The following is a 20,599-nucleotide window of genomic DNA, read 5'->3' as shown; positions in this document are numbered from 1 at the left end:
ACTTAGGCATACTTTAGACCTCAGTAAACAACATACAAACTTTTCTGTGACCACATTCCTAACGTTAGACATTTTGTTGGTTAATGGCTCTGCTGCTTCCTCCTGCAGACTGTGTTCTAATAGGGCATACCTCACTTAATGTTAGAGCATAAATATCGTGTAAAGAAGTGTAAGGACTCAGGGGAGCTGAGCTGCTGTCACTTAGCGTGCGTGTACAATGAGAGGTCTGTGCTGGCACACAGAGCTTAGAGATACACTGAAATTGTTGGCACTGTGCCTTGTTCCAAAATAGATTTGTGGAGACTCATAAAAATACATGAATAGTAGGATAAAATAAAACTAAAAATACGCAAGGAAATTTGGCCATGGGAAAATAAGGGTAGTATAAATATGATGGTAATAGTGACATTGGTATTTTGAGCAATAAATGCATGCTTCCTAGATCTAAGCCACCAACTCGGCTCCAGAGCTCTCCAGCCATCAACACAAAGAGGGGAATATGAACAGTGACCTGATTCATGGCAATGTCAAAAGAATTCACTTGATACTGAGACTGTATGTACATTATACACTGCAGCGAAACAAATCCCACAGGGCAATTTCTTATAACAGCCCTCAAAATAAGCCAGTGGTATGAAACCAAAGCCCAATTGAGTAACTTCTATTCCTCAAGTATCTTAAACAGTGCAATCTGTATACACAGCTTTCTGACTATCTGTCTTAATCCAAGGATATAGAGAACATTGCAGATAGAGTGTATTGTAGTAATTTACAAGATAGTCTTCATAAAATCTTTCATAAATATTTTTGTGGGGCTTAAACAGAGTGTTACTGTGAGGGTTAAATAACAATTAATGAAAACATGTAGCAGTTTACCTTGTATATATGAATTGCTTTACAAAATGGTAGTTATTCCAGCTCTTATCTAAGACCCAAGTTCTGCATATACATTGAATATAATACTTCATGCTACTGCCTAAATGTAGAGCAACATGCTTGATAGCTGAGTTAGGAGTTGGAGTAACGTCCTTTTATGGAAGCTGGGGGTGGGGGGGAGGACCTCATTAGAAAGAAATCCCAGCAAAGTGAGCATCTGTGAGCAAGGCCGAGATTTTTATCAGAAAACAGTTGTAGGGCGTTTTGTCATGGATAAATGCTGGTCACGGCCTCATCATCATTCACATGACAATGCCAGTGTATATGAACCTTGTCTGGAAGTTTTACACTAAATATCCATTTCAGAGCTGTAGCCAGATCTATTTCCTGAGTGGCATTTTGCTTCTGCGGGAATGCCAAATGGCAAGGAGTCAAACATGTAAGATCAGAGGAAAGAACCTTCCAGAAGGAGTGAACTACTGCACAGGTCTTGAGGGGTGGTGGGCCTGGCGCAGGATTGGGGAGTGGCAGCTAGTCCCTGTGCCTGGAACACAGCGTCTGCTAATGACTGTGGAGACAACAGCGGAGTGAGCACAGACCCCCTCACTTAAGGCCTTGCGACAAGGGAAGGGTTTACTTCTTCCGTCTACACTGAGAAGATTTCGAAGGGTTCAAATGGGGGAATACGGTCTCTCTTCCTTCACTCCCCTCCCCCAGTGAATTTACCTTCATCGTTCAGCTTCAAATTATTTTACTTCATTTAAGCTTTTAACTCGAACCTCCCTTTCTTGGTTGTGTGTCTCTTGGTACCAAGTCTTGCTGCCTTTCTGTTACCTGAAATGCTGTCGGTTCCTGACCTTTCTTTTATTTACCTGCCTACCCTGTGGGCCAGCCTCTCTGGACAACATCCGTGATTTACATTTTCTTTCTAGTGATTCCATTTAGGCCACCGCAGTGTCCTGCCAGTAATGTGAACAGAGATGAAGGTGCTGGGACGTTGGCGGAGCTCACAGAGCTGTGCTGATGGACCCTTAGCTGGACGCTGCCTGGCAGCGGTTTGACTTGCTGTGGCTCTTCGCCAGGGCGTTGCTTCTGACGCAGGAGTGGTCGTCTCCCCTTCCAGCTCAACCGAGTGAAGCGGTCTGGGACAGGGTCTTCTCACGTAGGCCCAGTGTTCTCATCTTTTCCTCCGTCTCTTCTCTTGTCACCGCTGTCACTGGAAATGACCTTGTCCACAGCTCTGTTTCTCCTGCTCTCTTCTCGCTCCTCCTGCATCAGTTAGTCTCCTCGCTGTGTGCCTCTGCTGGCACTTTCCTTCTTCCCTTTGTACCTGCGCAGACATTCCTCCCCTTGGTTGTCCTTCCGGTGGGAGGAAATATCCATTAGTGAAGAGCTTGATCTCGGGAGCCACATTGACCTGGATTTAACTCCTGTTTTCTCTCAAGTTAGCTTTAGCTTTTAGTCTTTCACTCCATCCCTTCTGCTTTTTCAATTGCTTAAAGAAACGTTTCACCTAGTTGTTTAATTACTGCTTCAAACTTAGTTTCCCTGTGGCTTGCGGACATATATGTATGTATATGTCTATATGCTTATTTCTCACATGAGACTTAAGCTGTCCAGTAATAGCATCTTTTGCATGACTTCCAAAAGCCTCTTTTAGTATTTCTGTACTTGTCTTCTCCCTGAATGGGGAAATGGTTGAAGCCGACTTCATTTCTTGACGTAGTGCTTTTTTCTGTTATTATTTTTATATAACGCATGGTAAATGTTTTTAGACTGAGTGTATCATGTGGATGTGTTTCTTTGTCTCATTTATTACCAGTGATCCATACTAATCAAAACAGCATGATCGTGTTGTCATTAAGGAACTGCTGTCAACTGTCATAGTAATTTCTGCTGCAGCGATACACACGGTTATCTTAGTGTAGAATGGGCTTTGCTTAGTGTGGTGCACAGTGCTGTGCGCTAGAAATAGGACGTGAGCAACGTAAGTACTGTTTTTCTAGTATTCATGCTAAAAATGTTAAATTACAGTTCAGAAAAAAACACATTTAATCCAGTGTGTCCAAAATATTGATATTTTAACATGTGAGCAGTAAAAATTTTTGATATTTGACATTACTTCCTTCCTAGTAAGTCTTTGGAATCTGGGGTGCAGTTTAAACGCATAGCACATGTCACTTTGGACAGTCACGTTTCCGTTGCTCAGTGGCCACATGTGACCAGTAGCTACCATGGCAAGTTAAGTGTCAAAATAGCAAACTCTGGAACGTTTCACAGAAGCATTTCACACAGTGTTCCCTGCATGTTTACAGTAGAAAGATGAACTGAGTAGTGTCTGATCCTCAGAATGTAGTATTTGCTTCAATTTCTGTAAGTTTTGAGTAGGCAAAGAAATAAAAGGTTCGTTTTTAAATGTACATAGCTTGAATGACTAAATATTGGCACTCTCTTTTAGTATTAAAAAAAATTGACCCTATTATGTCATTTCTATCAAAAATGAACTAATTTATGACATTTCCATTTTTAGATTAATGACTTATTTTAAATGCCGGTCAAAGAGTCATTTAAAAGTGATTTAAGACCTATTTAATAAAAGAGGATACAAAGTTGAAAAAGACAAGGTCCCTACCCTTTAAGTGTTCATAATATTGTGTTATAATCACTTGATTTTATAACAGTTTATTCTCAGCATTTGGGGAAAAGGTATACTCAACAACTAAATGGATATTTAGGTGTGGTAACATTAGATATTCAGGGCTATGTGAGCAGAGTTTTGAAGGCCTCTTTGGGCTATGTGAGAGCAGAGTTTTGAAGGCCTCTTTGGAAAGGGTTAGGGGCACAGTAAAGGGACAAAATTTCAAGCAGTGACAACGATGTATATGAGCACACGGGCACTGAACAGCATGTGTGTTAATGTGCATAGCAAGCTGCTTGTTGTCACCAGGAATAGTGCGTGGTCCTCGGATTTCACTGGAAAGGGAGGTAAGGGCCCCCCCCCCCCCCTTTATGCTAGAAAATTTTTACTTTTTTTTCCTCTTAGGTGAAAAGGTGGGTATTGATAAAAATTTAAGCAGGGCATAGCAATTAGATTCACAATTTTGAAAACTTATTCGAGATGTGTAGATGATTAGTGAGAAGGTCAGATCCGTCAACAGGGATCCATTTAGAAGATATTGTAATTACCAAGGCAAAGTGGGCTGGACTGAACTATACAAATTGAAGGAAGAAGGATATATAGGAAGTTTATTCAGTAGGAGTTGGTGTCTACTTGGATGTGTTGGGTCAGGGAAGAGGAATAGTGAGACTAAAGTTTCTGCCTTTACCCAGAATGATTGAGAAAAACAGGAGAGGTTTAGATTTTAAAAGTGTTTTATTTTAGAGGTGTTAAGTTTTGAACATCTGGCTATTGAGGTCCAGTGAGACTTGAGAATAACATCTTATAATTTAGAAGGAAGTTTGGGGCTAGTGGTACAGATTTGGGAATCATGGGAGTTGATCGCAAAGGGAAACCATGGAACAGGATGAAACCCTAAAATACTCCAGCATTTAGAGGGACCGTAGGGGTCCAGAAGCCAACGTGGGAGGTGGGATGGAGGCATGGGAAACCTGAGGGGAGTTCAGGAGAAAGTTGCCATCATAGAAGCCAAGAGAAGGGACTTTACTGTGGGAGTGGATAGTAATGTGAATGCTGCAAAGGATAAAAAGAGGTCTGAAAAGTAACCATTGGATTTCATAGATCATTGGTAGCCTCCTGAAGGTGGCGCCAGGTGCATGGCAGGTGTGCAGCTGCCAGGGCTCCAGCTGGAGGGCCAGGTATACTCCAGGACTTGGTTCTGGACTGCGAATGGTTTCTACCATTTTAAAAGGACTCTAAAGGAAAGAGCAAAAGTCTGTATATTAGAGATTCTATGGCTTATAAAACCAGTTTGTCAAGTAAAAGGAATAGATGATTACTCCACTTCAAGATGCTTGACTGGCAAAAAAACAAGGTGGAAAGGGCTTATAGCCAGAGAGGACTGACCAAACCTTCAAAAAGTAAAAGGGAGGGAAAAAGAACGTTCGTCTATACAATTTAAAAGTCTTCAGATCATCAGCTAATCAAACCATTTAGTATGTGTCACATGTAGACATACTTATATAGATCATCAAATTAGTATGATTTTAGAACATGATTTTTCTTACTGTAATATGCATGAGTTTAACTGTATACTTGGGAGGACAGTTCATTGTTACATTTTTGTTTAAGATGGTAAAAGAGCTTAAAAAGTGCTATTTCTTTTAATCCATATCTGGGGGTAGAGGATGTCCATGATTACCTAGACTTTAATACTTTTTTACAAACTGGCAATTCATATAGATGAATATAGAATTAGTATATGAAGTTTTGTATTTGTGTACAAATACGTAGTTTCCATCTTTAATATTCTCCTTCATACGATGTTTTCTAGTATTAAAAAAACCAATATTTGATCTGAATAAAAATCAGTCTGTTTATGCTTAAGAAGCACTTAATTTAGTTGATATTAACATTTCTTAATTGTCTCTTGACTTATCTTGTTAATTTTAAAATACATTTAACATCCAAATAAAATGGTTCTTTTTGCACTGCAAGGCATTTTCTCAGTTGATATTTTCCTGTTTGGTTCTTTTCAGCAAGCATATGTTGAGAATTTAGTAGGTGTCCAGCATCATCATTGGTACCAGGGATATAAAATTAGATAAGAACTGCTCTGGTCTCAGGTAGATGTAGGCACAAATAAACTACGTCAAAACTATATGATTAAATTTAATGTAATTAATTTTAGACTAAATACATTAGTGTTTTTACTGAGACCTTATTCTGATTGGATATCAGTTCAATGTGGATAACATCGAGTGTCTGAAAGGTTTACCATGCAAATTCCCTTCAAGTGATTTTTAAACTGTAAAGTCAGAAAAATATTAAACTCTTCTACAACAATTTCATTGTTTTACTGTTAATTATAGCAAAGGAAGATGCAAACTGTGCAGTGTGCGACAGCCCGGGAGACCTCTTAGATCAGTTCTTTTGTACTACTTGTGGTCAGCACTATCATGGAATGTGCCTGGATATAGCGGTTACTCCATTAAAACGTGCAGGTTGGCAATGTCCTGAGTGCAAAGTGTGCCAGAACTGCAAGTAAGTTTTAATTTCAACTCAAAGGTGTGTATTGAGTTTAAGAGAGACCCTATTGTTAGGTGCTAAAGGTTTGTGTAATATGATAAAGATTGTTCATACTGCAGCTATATTCATTCCCACTGACTTCATCATGTCTTTAAAAAATTACTAGATATTAACATTTATATTATTTTGAAACAAGTCTAAACAAAAACTAATTTTCATAATTTTAAATTCCTCTGGTTGCCTAAAAAACTCATTTAAATTTGCCAGACATTTTAAATGAATGATATTAACAATTTAAAAGAAGCATTAGAGAAACAAAGCAACTAATTTTGAGAGAGACTGGGGTGGAGACTTAATAGGAAAATAAACTTCTAATTGCAGAAAGTTATATGAGAGCGAGTGAAAGAATCAGTGATGTGTTTCAATTTCCATCCTAGGAAGAACTATTTATACTAAGACTACTTAAAAAAAAAAAAAAAAAAAAAAAAAAAGAAAGAAAAAAAGAAACCTGTATATATCTGAAGACAGTTACCTTCAGTAGACCCTGGTCACCATAATACTGAAGCACAGTTGCTGTATGGCATGTAAACATTTGGAATGGGATTATCTCTTCCTATTTGTTGTATTCCATCCTTTGGTTATTTCTCCAGTCTTTTTTGTGATTTTTTTTTTCTCCTGCTGCTAATTAGCATGATAATTTGGGGAAGTTATCTGCATCTATAGCAGTCTTCAAATTGTTTACAAGCCAAGGACTTTTGTAACAGGAGAAATTATGCCCACCACTGCCATGATCAGTCTGTTTTATTTCTAATTTAATTCGATAACAGTCAGCATCGATATCTTAAGTATGTGGAATGAATAGGACCATGTGCTTTTATATTTTGGTTAAAAATTAAAATATCAGCAAACATGTATTTGATACCTTGTTATCTGTGCCTAGTTTCTTGGGAAGGAATAAGAGAACTTGAAGAAAGATTGCTTTTCCTCCAAGATCTTTCCACATAGCTAAAGAGATAAAACATGCAATTTTATGTGTAGAATTTGTTAAAATGAATAAGAAATAACTAGAGGCCAACTAACCCATCTTCCTGTTTACTTCTGTTTGTCCCCAGGTGTTACTCAGCGGCTCCTCTCTCCACTCTTCTTCTTGCATTCCCCAGTTTTTCTTTTCCCGTCCTCTTGAAGTAAATTCTTAGTCTCTGAGAGTGGCTGATAGCCAGGAATCGAGGCAGAGCTCATGCTGTAGGGCAGGGGCCCGATCTTTGGGGCAGAAGAGCATTCAGGGAAAAGAGTTGAGGTTTTTTGACTACAATTCTTAATAATTTTGAAGAGATGATTCTTAACACCTGTTTATTTAGTACCAATGCTCAGTGGATATTCTAAGCTCTTCAACCAGAATTTATATTTAATTCTCAGTGTCTTTTGTTCACATTTTATACCTGAAACCAAGAGGACTCAAGTGAATTTTATTCAGGAGTCACACAACTAGTGGAACAGCAGTCTGAATACAAATATAGGTCTGATGCCAAATTCTATCCTCTTTTTATTATATGACAATGTCTTTCCGATTCATGATGCCAACGCTTGTTCCTTCCCGTGCAGCATCACCTGTCAGTTACAGCTCCTTCCCCTAGAAAGGGTGTTTACTGAGATGTTTAAAAAATAAAGGCCAGAGTCCTTCATGTTCCCTTAACCTTCCTTCTCTGCAGGAACCCTAACCTGGCTAAAGCAGGTTCACCACAGGTGAGCACTCAGTAAGGATAATCCTGTAGGGACCTTAGGAAGATGTCTGTTTCATCCTCCAGGGGGTTACCTCTATCATTCTCTGAGCGTAGACGAAACAGACACTGAGGTATTTATGAACTGGGCAGGTCCTAGGACTGATTCTTTTCATGATTACTTATGTTATAAACATAAGTTTACAGATAAGGCATCATTAATGCTATCTTATTTTTTAGACAATCGGGAGAAGATAGCAAGATGCTAGTGTGTGATACGTGTGACAAAGGGTATCATACTTTTTGTCTTCAACCAGTTATGAAATCAGTACCAACCAATGGCTGGAAATGCAAAGTAAGTTGTTTATGTTTTTAAGAAAAATATCATCATCTGTATGCTTTTCATATAGACCAGACAAATCGGATACCTATTCAAATCTATACATTATCATCAACTTTAAAAAAAACAACAACAGCTTTATGGATGTATAATTAATATTCAATAAACTGCACATATTTAAAGTCTGTAATTTAATTATACGTGTATACATTTATGAAACCGTCATCACCTTCCAACATAATGACCAGATTCATCACCCCTAAAAGTTTCATGGTGCTCCTTGGGAAACCCTCTTTTCCAGCTGTTCACCCTCCCCCGCCGCCCCTGTCTTCCAGGCACTGTGCTGTCACTCACCATTGGTTAATTTGCATTTTCTAGAGTTTTATATAAATGATATCGTATAGTATATACTCTTGGTGGGGGGAGGGTCTAGCTTTTTAAACTCAGCAAGATTAATAGTTTGAGACTCACCCCCATTTTTTGTGCATGTCATTAGTGACTCCTTTTTATTGGCAGTTAGTGGACATATCATAAATTGTTTATCAAATCACTTGTTGGTGAACCTTTGGGTTGTTTACAATTTTAAGCTGTCATGAAAAATGCTGTTATGAACATGTTAACGTATGTATGGTGCTTCATGGCTTAGAAATTGGTTTTGAATGATTTATCTTTAATCTTTCCAGAAAACTATCTGAAATGTAGTAGCCCCGTATGAAGATACTGAAAACACAGAGCTATAGTTTTAAAATTCAGTAACTTAAAATTCAGAGATAAAACACACATTTTGGTGATTGTGTAGTGATTTCATATGCACATCACATTTTTATGGGTGTAAGTACACTTGTATTAAATATTTGGAATCATATGGTATATATTCATATATTGTCCCTCCCCTGTGGTAGTTTTTAGTAAGTGATTATTAGATCTTTACTTTTTAGACGATATTTAACGTTTCTCTTGGTTTTGAGAGTCAGAGGAGGTCTTGTAGACATTGTTTCATTGCTGAAGATAGTAGTCTTTCTGCTTGGTTATGACAACTTTAAGACGCATTTTCAGTTTTTTTTCACTTTTTCCGGGTAGTCTTTTAGTCCGTGATTCTCCCTTCTTCCATCTATTTTGTTATTTGCATCTTTATGACCCTGAGGTGTTCCATGCTGGTCTCTTTAAGCTTCCTGAGGAATTTACTGAGGCTCTGTCCTCTGCATCTCTAAACCCTGTGGGTTGGCTGGCAACTCTACCTACTGGGCAGAGTTAGTACACTACCAGGTAAACAACAAATTTTAGAAGTATTTGTCCACGGAAGCACAGAATATTTAAACGCTTCAAGTGAAACTAGAAGGATAGATCAAATTTATCTTTAAGTCTCAACTGACTGAATCTTTTTTTTTTCCCCCCCGTTTGGAAGATATTTACCAACAGTATTTACTGTGACTTTTCTTTAGATGTTCTCTAGGATGGCTCAATCATAAAAGTAGTTCGTGTACTTCCTTTGAAATTCATATGGGTAAACTAATAAATTCCAGATGAGAGCTGGTGAGGACCTAGTGGTTAATTGTCCAAGTTTACTTATTTGTAGAAGCAGAATAGGGAATAAAACTCAGGTTTCCTGTCTTTTTTTTTTTTTTTTTTTTAATATGTTCATTTTGAGACAGAGAGAGAATCCCAAGCAGGCTCTGCACTGACAGTGCAATGTGGGGCTTGAACCCATAACCGTGAAACGACGACCTGAGCGGAAACCAAGAGTCGGATGCTCAACCGACTGAGCCACCCAGGTGCCTCTGAGGTTTCCTGTCTTCCCATGTTTTATCCCATATATAATGCTGTCTCCCTATGCTGTCAGACTATACTTCCTTGAGGAGCAGGGCTTTTCTTTCTAGATTAATTAAGAAATTTTCCTTATCTAATTTTCACTTGGTATGAGTGTGTAGATGCTAAGAAATTAGACTTTAGATCCATAGGCCATCTCTGTACATCCCCCAGGTTGAGTTTTTATTATTATTATTATCTCAATTTTATAGAACAGACATGAAGCTAGGCGTAAACTTTTTTATCTTCAATATGTACACTGCCTTTAAAAAAAACTAGTATAAAGTAAATATTTAATCTGACATACAATTTTGCTTTGAAACTAAATTGCCAGGATTGGGTTTAAAAGAAAGATATTTTCTCATGCTCAGTTCAGTGTGTAAGCTTTTCCTCTGGCTTTAATAACGTTGATACAGAGAATGCCTTTTGTATTTGTATAAAAATAGTATTGATAATGTCCTGACCATGTTTACTAGCTCAGAATAATCAGACCTCGAAGTGCCAACAAGCAGCCCTTCGACAGTAGATGTAATGAAGTGTCGGTGTAACTATAGCTTTTTGTTCATGAGTGCACCGTTGTGGTACAGTTGAAATCTGTACTAAATGGGGTATCAATCCAATTATTTCTAAAATAGGGAACAGAAGTTCCTCATTTTAAGTTACTGGTGTGTTGTTTGCCCTTTAACTGTAGCCAGTCGATGTATATGCAGACAGGAACCCTCTCTGCTGGCTCTGTGGCGCCCTGTGCTGTCCGCACAGCTCCTTCTTGCCATAATTGTACTGTGTAAAATCTTGCATCTTTCACACACTTTTGATGCACTTGATAAATACAAAAGCTAAATGCAGGTATTAAAATCTGCATTCTGCATTGTGTGACCCTAGGAGGTCAGTTAAATTTTTTTTTGTTAGCATTTCTATGAAAAATTTCAAATTTTCAGAAAACAGCCCTCTAGGACTGCATCTGTGGTCTACCTACGCCCTCACTTTCTTGCCCCCTCGGCACAGAAACGCGCTCCCGTTACCCGAGCACGGCCCTTCTCTGGACCGCCAGGTTTGTCTCGACTTCAGCCTAGCGGCGTTCAGAGGGGCGGCGTAGGTGGGTGGCTGAAACGGCCCCGGAATCCGAGGGGAGGGGTCAGGCTCCAGGGGGAGGCTTCCTGGGCTGCTGGCCTGCAGGCTGTGAGGTAGAACCAGCCTGAGGCTGCCTCTAGACGCTGGAAAGGTGTGCTGGCCCAGCAGGGGTGGGAGGTTGTTTGCTGTCTCAGGAAAGCCTTGGAAAGGGGAGCGAGCTCACCTGTAGGACCCCGAGGATTGGGTGAGGGGGTGGGGGAGCGCGGAGGAAGCCGAGCACCTGCGCCAAGGCCCCGCCCACCGCAGGTCTGGGCCACCTGGAACTTGCGGCCGTCTCCCGGTTCCAGGGCGGTGGGCGGTGAGTTCCGGGCCGCCGCCCGAGGGTGGGGTAGGAGGAGAGGGGCCTCTGCCCTGGGGACGGAGATCGTGCGGTAACTGCCCTCCGGTAACTGCCCTCCGGTGTGGCTCCCGGAAGGCGGGGCCTGGGGGCCGACCAGGTGGGGCTGCAGTCGGCCTCTCGGCAATTCCGGTTCCTTCCTGTCTGCAGGGCCCGCGCTTTCCTGGGTTCGCGTGTTTTCTCGTCTTGATTATTGGGCCACAGAAAAAAACCTGCTGTCGGCAGATTTGTATGTTTATGCTTTCATCTTTACGTACCTTTACTTGCCTTTTTTGTTTTCCGAAATAGATAGTTGAATTCATAATTCGTTTTCTTTACTTTTCTAAGGAGAAAAAGTACATTTAAGACTATACATTTACCTTCGATTATAGCTTTGGCTACACTCGAATTTGTTGTATTTGTTACTGTCTCTGTGTACATCTGAACTAATCACTGTATCTATTTTTAAGTCATACTTAAGCATGTAAATTTCTGCTCTAATTGTATTTGATCCAATAATTAACCGGTGTAGTTTTCTTTTTCACAAAGAGTGACTTTAAGGTGTAGTATTTGTGTTTATTAATTCATACAAAGTCCTTTTTGTTGTTTGACTAGTTGATTCCACAACATATCAGGATGTACATAAAATTGACTGCTGCGGTTTTTCTCATCAGTTTTTCTTTGTAGTTTACTTTTTCTTCTATAAACAAAACTAATATTTTGTCGTTGTTCTCTAGCAGGTGGGTCAGGTCAGTGTTGATATGTTATGCTTTTTATCAGTGTAAAGCTACTCTGTTGTGTAATGCCTTTTTTTGGAGGGGGTGAATGCAAGGAACCAGCTATTTTTGTTTGCCTGGCCATATGGCCTTATAGGGCTTTAGTTTGCCAGTTGAATGTATCTTTTCACAGCTTTTTATTTTGTGTCATTTTAAAAGTATTCTTTGAAAGGTTTAATAGACTTAACTATTGAGATTAATGGTTGCTATTGAGATGCTTGGCTATTTTAAGACAAATTGGTTCTTTTGATTTCCTTTCTGTTTTTCTGTTCCTTTTATTTCCTGCAATAATTTGCAATTAAGAATCTTATGAATGCTGAGTTATAGATGTTGAAAGTATAAATGTTTTCTTCTCCCACTTATCACTGAAAATGAAGAAGTGAGAAATTTTCCTTCCTTTCCTTTCTTTGTCTTATATTAAGACTGTAAACGTTGTCATGTTTCCCTTGCAAAAAATGTCGTTTCTTTATAAATTCCAGTCTCATTTAGCCCCCAGTTGTTTGGATTCTTGGTTATGGAATAGTCATTTTTCTGAAATCCTGCATATCTGAAAGAGACAGTTGTTGCCTTTAGACTACCACAAGAAGTTGTTTTGGTATTACTTTGTTTTATAACTTTTTCTTTTTTATGTTGTGGAAACTCCTCCCCCAGTTTGTGGTATCACAGAAGAAAACTTTTCCTTTTTTTTTTCTTTTAAGACATTCACTTAATTAAAATCCTTTTTTTACTAAGAGCTTTGGGATCTTCGTTTTTGTCAGTTACTTGGAATAAGTTGTTTTGAGACTGTATCTGATTGCGGTTCTACAGTAATTAGTGTTACCTGGAACACGCTGACCACGGTCGGTCTCTAGTCTGGCCAAAGAAAAGGTCTAAGGAAGTGTTGGTTAACTTTGCCTTTTTTCTTTCTTTTTCTCTTTACATTTGCCACCTTTACGGTCTCTTAAATAATCTTCAGTAACATCTAGATAATTTTGTTTCCTTCTTAAAATAAGGAAACATTATCATCTTTGCTGTGCTTTTCATTATCTTGGAAAATGTCTTCAGAAGTCTGGGTGTATTTCTTGCCGCTGTTCTCTTTTATCTTTGTCTTGCTTGCTCTCTTCCTGATTTGTCGTCTATAATAGTCTGCCATGCTCTTTCACAGTGACTGAATCTTGCTGAGAATACATAGTTTTGTTTTAATTCTGCTCTGTGGAGGTATTACAACGTGGGTAAAAGATGAGGCCGGGGAGTCAGCCCCACTCTTCTAGTGACTAAATACAGGATCTTTGGCAAAGTGTTTTACTTCCTTAAGCCAGTCTTTCTCCCCTAGAGAATGTGAATGGAACTTCCCTCACAGTGGTGTTGGATTTAGCGAGGTGATGCCTGTAAAGTGCCATGTAATGCCTGAATTAAGTACCCAAATAATCATCGTGGACTTTTTCCACAGGAAGTCTTATCCACTGTGCAGCTTGAGAGAATGATCCTCTTTCTCAGCTGTCAAATGTTTTCATAGATGTCTATAGTCTTTTGTCATAATTCATTCGTTTATTTAACATTGGGAGGCCTGCTGTATGTCAGGCACTGTGCTGCAGGTTCGAGGTCTGCCTTTCGGGAGGGGGCAGACTAGTGAGGCTGCTCACGCTGAAGTTGGGGGGCTCTGAAGACGGGGTGGTCTTTTTAGGAACTTTATTGTATACCAGTCATTGTCGGGTAGGTTCTTTTTCTAGTTTCTCTGTCAGGAACGCTTGTGTGTTGACACGTCATGCATTTTTAAAAATTATTTTGAAATAATTTCGAACTTTAGAAGTTGGAAAAATAAAAACACCCATATGCCATTTCCCAAGATTTACCGTTGTTAGGATTTCAGTATCATTGTGCACCCTCTTTCTTCTCCTTCCCCCAACTCTTTTTTTGCCCTGAACTGTTTGAGGGTTAAGTTATATATACCGTGCCCCCTTTACCCTTAAACACTTCAGTGTGTATTTCCTCGCAGTAGGGATATTCTTACAGAATCACAGCACAGGCTACCAATTTCATATGTTTATATCAGTGTAAGTATTTTCATCTAATCTCTTATCCATATTTCAATTTTGTCACTTGATCTAACATCCCATATAGTATTCGCCCCCTCCCATGCAGGTTCCAAGATCTGGTCTAGGGTGAGGTATTCTGTTTAGTTCTCTGTTTGACTCTTTTAATCTGGAAGTTTTCCTAAGCCCTTCTCTGTCTTTCTGATATTGACATTTTTGAAGACTAGAGTTCTTCCCCATATACCTGTTTTTGTTTTTTTTTCCTCCAAATAGAACTTGTCTCATTTTGCCTTTGTCTAATACTTCTTCATAATTAGATAGTCACGTGTTCTTGGTCAGATGACTGTATAAGTGACGATGTGCCCTTCTCGGGGTATCCCTGCTAGAGGCACGTGGTGCTTATCTCACCCTCATAGGTGATGTGAATTCTGATAATTTGGTTAAGCTGCTGTCAAACTTCTTCACTGTTTGTTTTTTTTTTTCTCTCGATGTAATAAAACACATGAGAAGATAGTTAAGACCATGTGAATATCTTGCTCCCAAGAGCATTTTTATGATATTTCCTCCAAGACCTTAGGAACCCTTGTTTGATGCATTTTTACCTGTTGGTTTTAAAGGGATGCTTTTGTAGCCCTAGCATTTCTTGGCATTTACCAGTCAGCCCTCTGCACTCTACTATAAGCAAGAACTCTCCCTTTTATTACATGCCACAATTATTTGTTTATTGTCAACATTGAGAAATTTCCATTATTTTCAGTAATTTATAGTTCTTTACCTAATTCATTTTACACTCAGATTGTCCCATATTTGCCCTTGGTGGCCTCTTCAGGCTGGCTTCTATGGTTTTGTGACATGTCCTCACCATTTATTTGAATACTTCCATTACATTTTGGCATAACAAGATGTCCCAAGCTCATCGTACACCTTCCTGCTCCACCCGGGGAATCAGCCCACTTTTCCATAAGTGGGTCCGGTTCCTTTGGTGGAAAGTGGGTGCGAAATGTGCTCATTGCTATGGGTGTGTTTGTTTCTTTGTCTTTTCAGCAGATGGGACAGGAAATACATCGTGTGTAAACACACACACATATGTATACAAATAAATGTGTCTGTACTCACACATGTATAATTATAAATGACAGTTCTGAGTAGAACTTTTTATATAACTTTGACTTTTGAAAGTATGTTAATATCCTATATATTTTTAAAAAAATAAGAAAAAGGGAATAAAATCTGTTACTGAGAGCAAGCCGAGGTAGGTTTGTTTATTTGAGCCATTGAGTAAATGTGTTGGTGTTGTTGGGACGAGAGAAGACTACAGATACAAAATGAATGGGAGAAAGCAAGAATTCAGTGGGAGGGGTCAGAACTGGAGTCACTGGTGTAAATTCATTATTTATAAATTATGTACACGTGAATATGTTAATTCTTACCTCTTGAACCCAAAATTGTATATCTTACTTTGTTACGTTTTTTTATTGAATTTATGATTGATTCTCTAGGATTTTCCAAGTGCTATCTTGTCATCCAGGGATAGTTTTGTTTGTTTTCCTGTTGTTTTCATTTGTTTCATGGTTTACATTGGCTTCAGAACCAGGTTAATTAGATAGTAGTGGAGGTAGGTGGCATCCTTGCTTTCTTCCTGACCTTGGTGGGAATGCCTCTAGGGTTCTCCACTTAAATAAAATGCTGGCTTTAGGATCAGGATATGTATGTATATCACATTTAGAAAATACTCATCTGTTATTTTTCTGAAGAGGTTTTTTTCTTCTCTCTCTCTCTCTCTCTCTCTCCTTTTTTTTTTTTTTTGTTTTTTTAAGGCTTTACTTTTTTTCCAAAGGTTTTTTTCAGCATCTGTTGAAATGCAGTCATTTATTTTTTCTTTTCAGACCTAATAATATGTCAGATTTTATTAATAGATTTTCTAATATTTAACCATTCTTGCATATCTAGTATAATCTCCATTTGCTCATATTTTATTCAGGATTTTTGCCTCAATATTTATGAGCATATTTGTTTTAAAACTGTAAGACTTTAGCGAATTGGTGGTTCATGCTAGTTTCTCTTTTTTTGATCGGCAAATCTTTCATACTCAGCAGCTCAGAAAGTACAATTCCTTTTTTTCCTGGTGTCTTAGATTGAAAATTGGGGTGGATGACGAGAGCTCCCAATTTATCAGCTGTGTGCCCAGGATTTTGAGACGAGTTGGCTAAAGGTGCAGGAGAGAGTTTGGCAGGGTTCTGGCAGGCCTTGCGCTCTGTAACCAGTCCTGCTTCGGTAAGGATAGGGCTTCCTGTTTGAAAACGTGAGAAGCCGTAATTGGATTTTGATGTGGAGAGATTACGTTCACACTTTCGGACTCCAGGTCATTTGGAGTGGGTCATGATAGTTCTTTCGTGCGAATTCTTGTTTTTAGTCCCTGAGCCACCGACAGGCAGATGAAGTACCGGTGTGTTTTCCCAGCACGGAGTCGAACACTTAGTTCACAGAAGCTGCCTCCTGATTCGGGGATAGGTTTTTTTTGTTGTTGTTTTTTTTTGTTTTTTTTTTGTTTTTTTTTGAAGTTTGGGTTGCTATGTTCTTGGTTTTCCTCCTTCCCTATTTATGCTTTCTTGGATGTCTCTAGCCCCTATTTATGTTTTCCTAGAGGTTTTAATGCAAATTGAATGATGTCTCCTCAGATGTTCAAAAACACACTGCCTTTTCAAAAACATACATCCTAAACGAGTGTCAAGAAAATTAAAGCTTAATGTATAATGTACGAATGTTTCATTGATTTCAAAAAGGTTCGCACCAGAACTGCAATACAAATGCATAACAAACTGTTTTTGTTTTCATTTTTTCTGGTGTTTAGAATTGCAGAATATGTGTAGAGTGTGGCACACGATCTAGTTCTCAGTGGCACCACAATTGCTTGGTATGTGACAGTTGTTACCAACAACAGGATAACTTATGTCCTTTCTGTGGGAAGTGCTACCATCCAGAATTGCAGAAAGACATGCTTCACTGTAATATGTGCAAGAGGTAAGAAGACACAGTTCTCCCACTGAAGTGTTTTGTCAGTTCTTCTATCCACGCGATCATTTGTGCTGTCATGTATCTTTGAGCTCCAAGCTTTTATCACTCCAGTAATCCTTTTAGTACTGAGTACTGTTAAAGATGAAATGAAATTACATATTTATGAGTCTGGAAGGCAGAAGGAAGGGAATGGGCAAAAGACCTGAAATGAGCATTGAGAGGGAAAAGTAAGGAGGAAATAGTTTAAAGATATGGAAGTAAAAACATGTGAACACCTTTGAATGACATCTAAAAATGCCAGTTCCTTTTCTAGAACCTTCACCAGTTGCCAACCCCTACAACCTCTCTTCTATTACCCTTAACCCTTCCTATATACCCAGTTTTCGGCAATTGCCTCTTTTTTTTCCAAGATAGTAACTTGTCTTTAAATTAGAAAATTTTATTTAAATATATTTATCACTGCAGATGGGTTCACTTAGAATGTGACAAACCAACAGATCACGAGCTGGAGTCTCAGTTCAAAGAAGAGTATATCTGCATGTATTGTAAACACTTAGCTGCTGAAATGGACCCCTTACAGCCAGGTGATGAAGTGGAGATGGCCGAAGTCACTACAGGTAAACTTGAGAATTTTTGTTTCTTTTTAACGATACTGTGCCAACCAGTCACCGATGCATTATTTTAGTAATGATGAGGGAATCCTGTGTATCAGATCCCATCTTATTCTTAATTTCTCAACCTTTAATTTAAATGTGCAGGTGATTTGGGTCATCTCTGAATCTGATGGCTGACAGCAAATCTAGCTGTTCTCCAGCCCTTTTCCTAATAGTCGAATTCTAGGACCGGTGTGCCTTACTCCAGCTGTGCTCTTGGAGCCAACAGAAGTTGTCAGTGTTTGGCAATATGACCTAGTTCGTACTTTATAACCTGGGATTATTTCACTCCAAGGTTTAGTTTAGTGGTTTTTGTTTTTTGTTTTTTAAGTTTATATTTATTTTGAGAGATACAGAGCAAGCAGGGGAGGGGTAGAGAGACAGACAGACAGACAGGCAGAATCCTGAGCAGGCTCCGAGCTTTCAGTGCAGAGCCCTATGTGGGGCTCAAACTCACGAACTGTGAGATCGTGACCTGAGCTGAAATGAAGAGTTGGACACTTAACCGATTGAGCCACCCAGGCACCCCACAAGTTTTAGTTTTGTAATGTCCTTCTTAAATGTTAATTCATATATTTTGATCCCCAGATCAAAATTATTGCTTAGGTAATTTTAGTAGTATACTGTTGTTGGTTGTAAACATAATAACGAGTTTTTTGGTGGTAAAGAAAACAGATCTGCTTACCAGACCATTTTTCACTTTCATCAATATGGTGACTTTTATAGAGTCCTATTTTATCATCTATGAGAAGTTTAAGTAGATGCAGCTTAATTATTAATGTTTTTTTGCCAAGATGCCATCAGTATACAGTTGTGCAATATCCTTTTAAAATAATAAAGTGCCAGTAACCTTTTAATTCATAGTTTCCATGTTTTTTTTATTAACATGTAAAATGTAGATATGTATTTGGTTGAAAAACTTAAAGCGTGGGGAAGAATTTATGGCATTTTGGGTGGTAATTTACTCTCACATAGGAAAGTCATATTTATGTAGTTAAAAAATCAGGGAAAATTTACTCTAAGCTAAAGAATAAATAATTTTCTCTTAAGATTGTAATAATGAAATGGAAGTTGAAGGACCTGAAGACCATATGGTATTTCCGGAGCAAGTAGTTAACGAAGACATCAGTGGTCAGGAGTCCACACCTGGAATTGTTCCAGATGGTAAGAATGTTTTCGGTAATGGATATAATTTATTTTCTGAAGAAAATGTATATGTACGTTGAATATGTGAACATACACTAAAACTTTGCTAAATAAAAATGAGCTACGAGTGTAGTCATTTAGGAAATTGTTTTAGAGAGGAGTTTTCTAGTCAAATAACATTAGAAATTAATAGGAGAAAGGACTTACTTAGTAACCAGAGCATTACTGATTGTGAGATGTTTTGTGCTGGGATAATGAAAAATTATTGTTTCAGATGGCCTCAGTGGTTCTGTTGAGGGCATTTCAGTTATTTCCATGATATTTTAATAAAGCTTTTTACAAGATTGATAATAGCTATTACTAGAGAATCTAGAATTAATGAGAGACAAGGTTGGGGGAAAACTACTTATTAAATTTAATCTTGGGCTCATCTGACAGTCTGGGATTTTATGTGAAATTTTATGTTATATAGATTGTGTACATAAAAAGCCTCAGATTTTGGGGGGGATTGAGTTTTATGTTCAACAACTTTCATTAAAAGGTATAATTACATAAGATGTAAAGTAAAAAAAAAATAAGACAAAGCTATCTGTAATAATCTTGTCATAGTGCATCATCAGTTTCCTGATTTCATCATCATACCCTACTTACTACTAAGTAGTATGTTTGGTGTTTATACTGATAATTGGCATTTGGCAGTGGAATAAAAATCTTCCTGAAATTACTATCGAGGTAGCAGTGTTACACAAATTTTGACTGCTTGCTAGAGGTTCCGTAAATGTGTCATTACAGCAGTTCACATCCATACAGAAGAGCAGCTGAAGAGTAATTCACCAGAAAGTCTCGACACACATGATCTTCTCATTTCTGGTAAGCATACTTTCTACTTTGATTGAGTTACAACATAGTATTTTTATGACTGCTATGCAGATTTGGGTCATTATCAAGTTAATTTTTCAAATGAAGTATCCCAAAGAATTGTTTACTATTGGTGTATATACATTACAGTAATGAAATTTTTTAGTTAAGTGATCCTTTTCTTAAAAAGAATTGGCAGTCGGGGTGCCTGGGTGGCTCAGTCGGTTAAGCTCAGGTCATGATCTCGCAGTCCATGAGTTCGAGCCCCACGTCGGACTCTGTGCTGACAGCTCAGAGCCTGGAGCCTGCTTCAGATTCTGTGTCTCCTTCTCTCCCTGCTCCTCCCCCGCTCATATTCATTCTCTCTCTCTCTCTCTCTCTCTCTCTCTCTCTGTCTCTCAGAAATAAACATGAAAAAAAATTAAAAAGAATTGGCAGTAGATTTTTGTTTTTAATGTTTATTTATGTTTGAGAGAGAGAGAGAAAGCGTGAGCGGGGGAGGGTCTGAGAGAGAGGGAGACACAGAATCCGAAGCAGGCTCCGGGCTCTGAGCTGTCAGTACAGAGCCTGCACTTGATCTTAGCCAAAAGGCCGAGAAGCAATAGTACGGAGCCTGACACAGGGCTCGAACTCACGAATCATGAGAGTCAGATGCTTAACCAACTGAACCAGCCAGGTGCCCCTTATTGGCAGTAGATTTCTAAAGGAGGTTATATTCTCTGTAGAGCTTCTAAATCAAATGTTCATTATTAAGCAAGTTAAAATCCTCAAATAAGACTAGTGGTGGAGCATAATAGAATTGCTTG

At 38.6% G+C, this 20,599-nt stretch overlaps 1 protein-coding gene across 6 annotated transcripts in view; it reads left to right on the top strand.

Moving 5' to 3' along the window:
• The window catches only part of KMT2C (lysine methyltransferase 2C), a 286,865-nt gene that overhangs the window by 158,911 nt on the left and 107,355 nt on the right, over positions 1 to 20,599 (top strand). For all 6 annotated transcript variants that reach the window (XM_030308867.1, XM_030308865.1, XM_030308864.1 and 3 more), the window contains 6 exons: positions 5,866 to 6,037; positions 7,981 to 8,095; positions 16,973 to 17,142; positions 17,602 to 17,753; positions 18,840 to 18,953; positions 19,728 to 19,805. In XM_030308867.1, the coding sequence (XP_030164727.1) occupies positions 5,866 to 6,037; positions 7,981 to 8,095; positions 16,973 to 17,142; positions 17,602 to 17,753; positions 18,840 to 18,953; positions 19,728 to 19,805 (801 nt within the window). The remainder of the gene's footprint in view (positions 1 to 5,865; positions 6,038 to 7,980; positions 8,096 to 16,972; positions 17,143 to 17,601; positions 17,754 to 18,839; positions 18,954 to 19,727; positions 19,806 to 20,599) is intronic.

The sequence above is a fragment of the Lynx canadensis genome, chromosome A2 (genome assembly GCF_007474595.2).
Source record: "Lynx canadensis isolate LIC74 chromosome A2, mLynCan4.pri.v2, whole genome shotgun sequence".
NCBI lineage: Eukaryota > Metazoa > Chordata > Mammalia > Carnivora > Felidae > Lynx > Lynx canadensis.
Note: the sequence above shows the minus strand (reverse complement) of the source record. Positions and strands in the feature narration are given on the sequence as shown.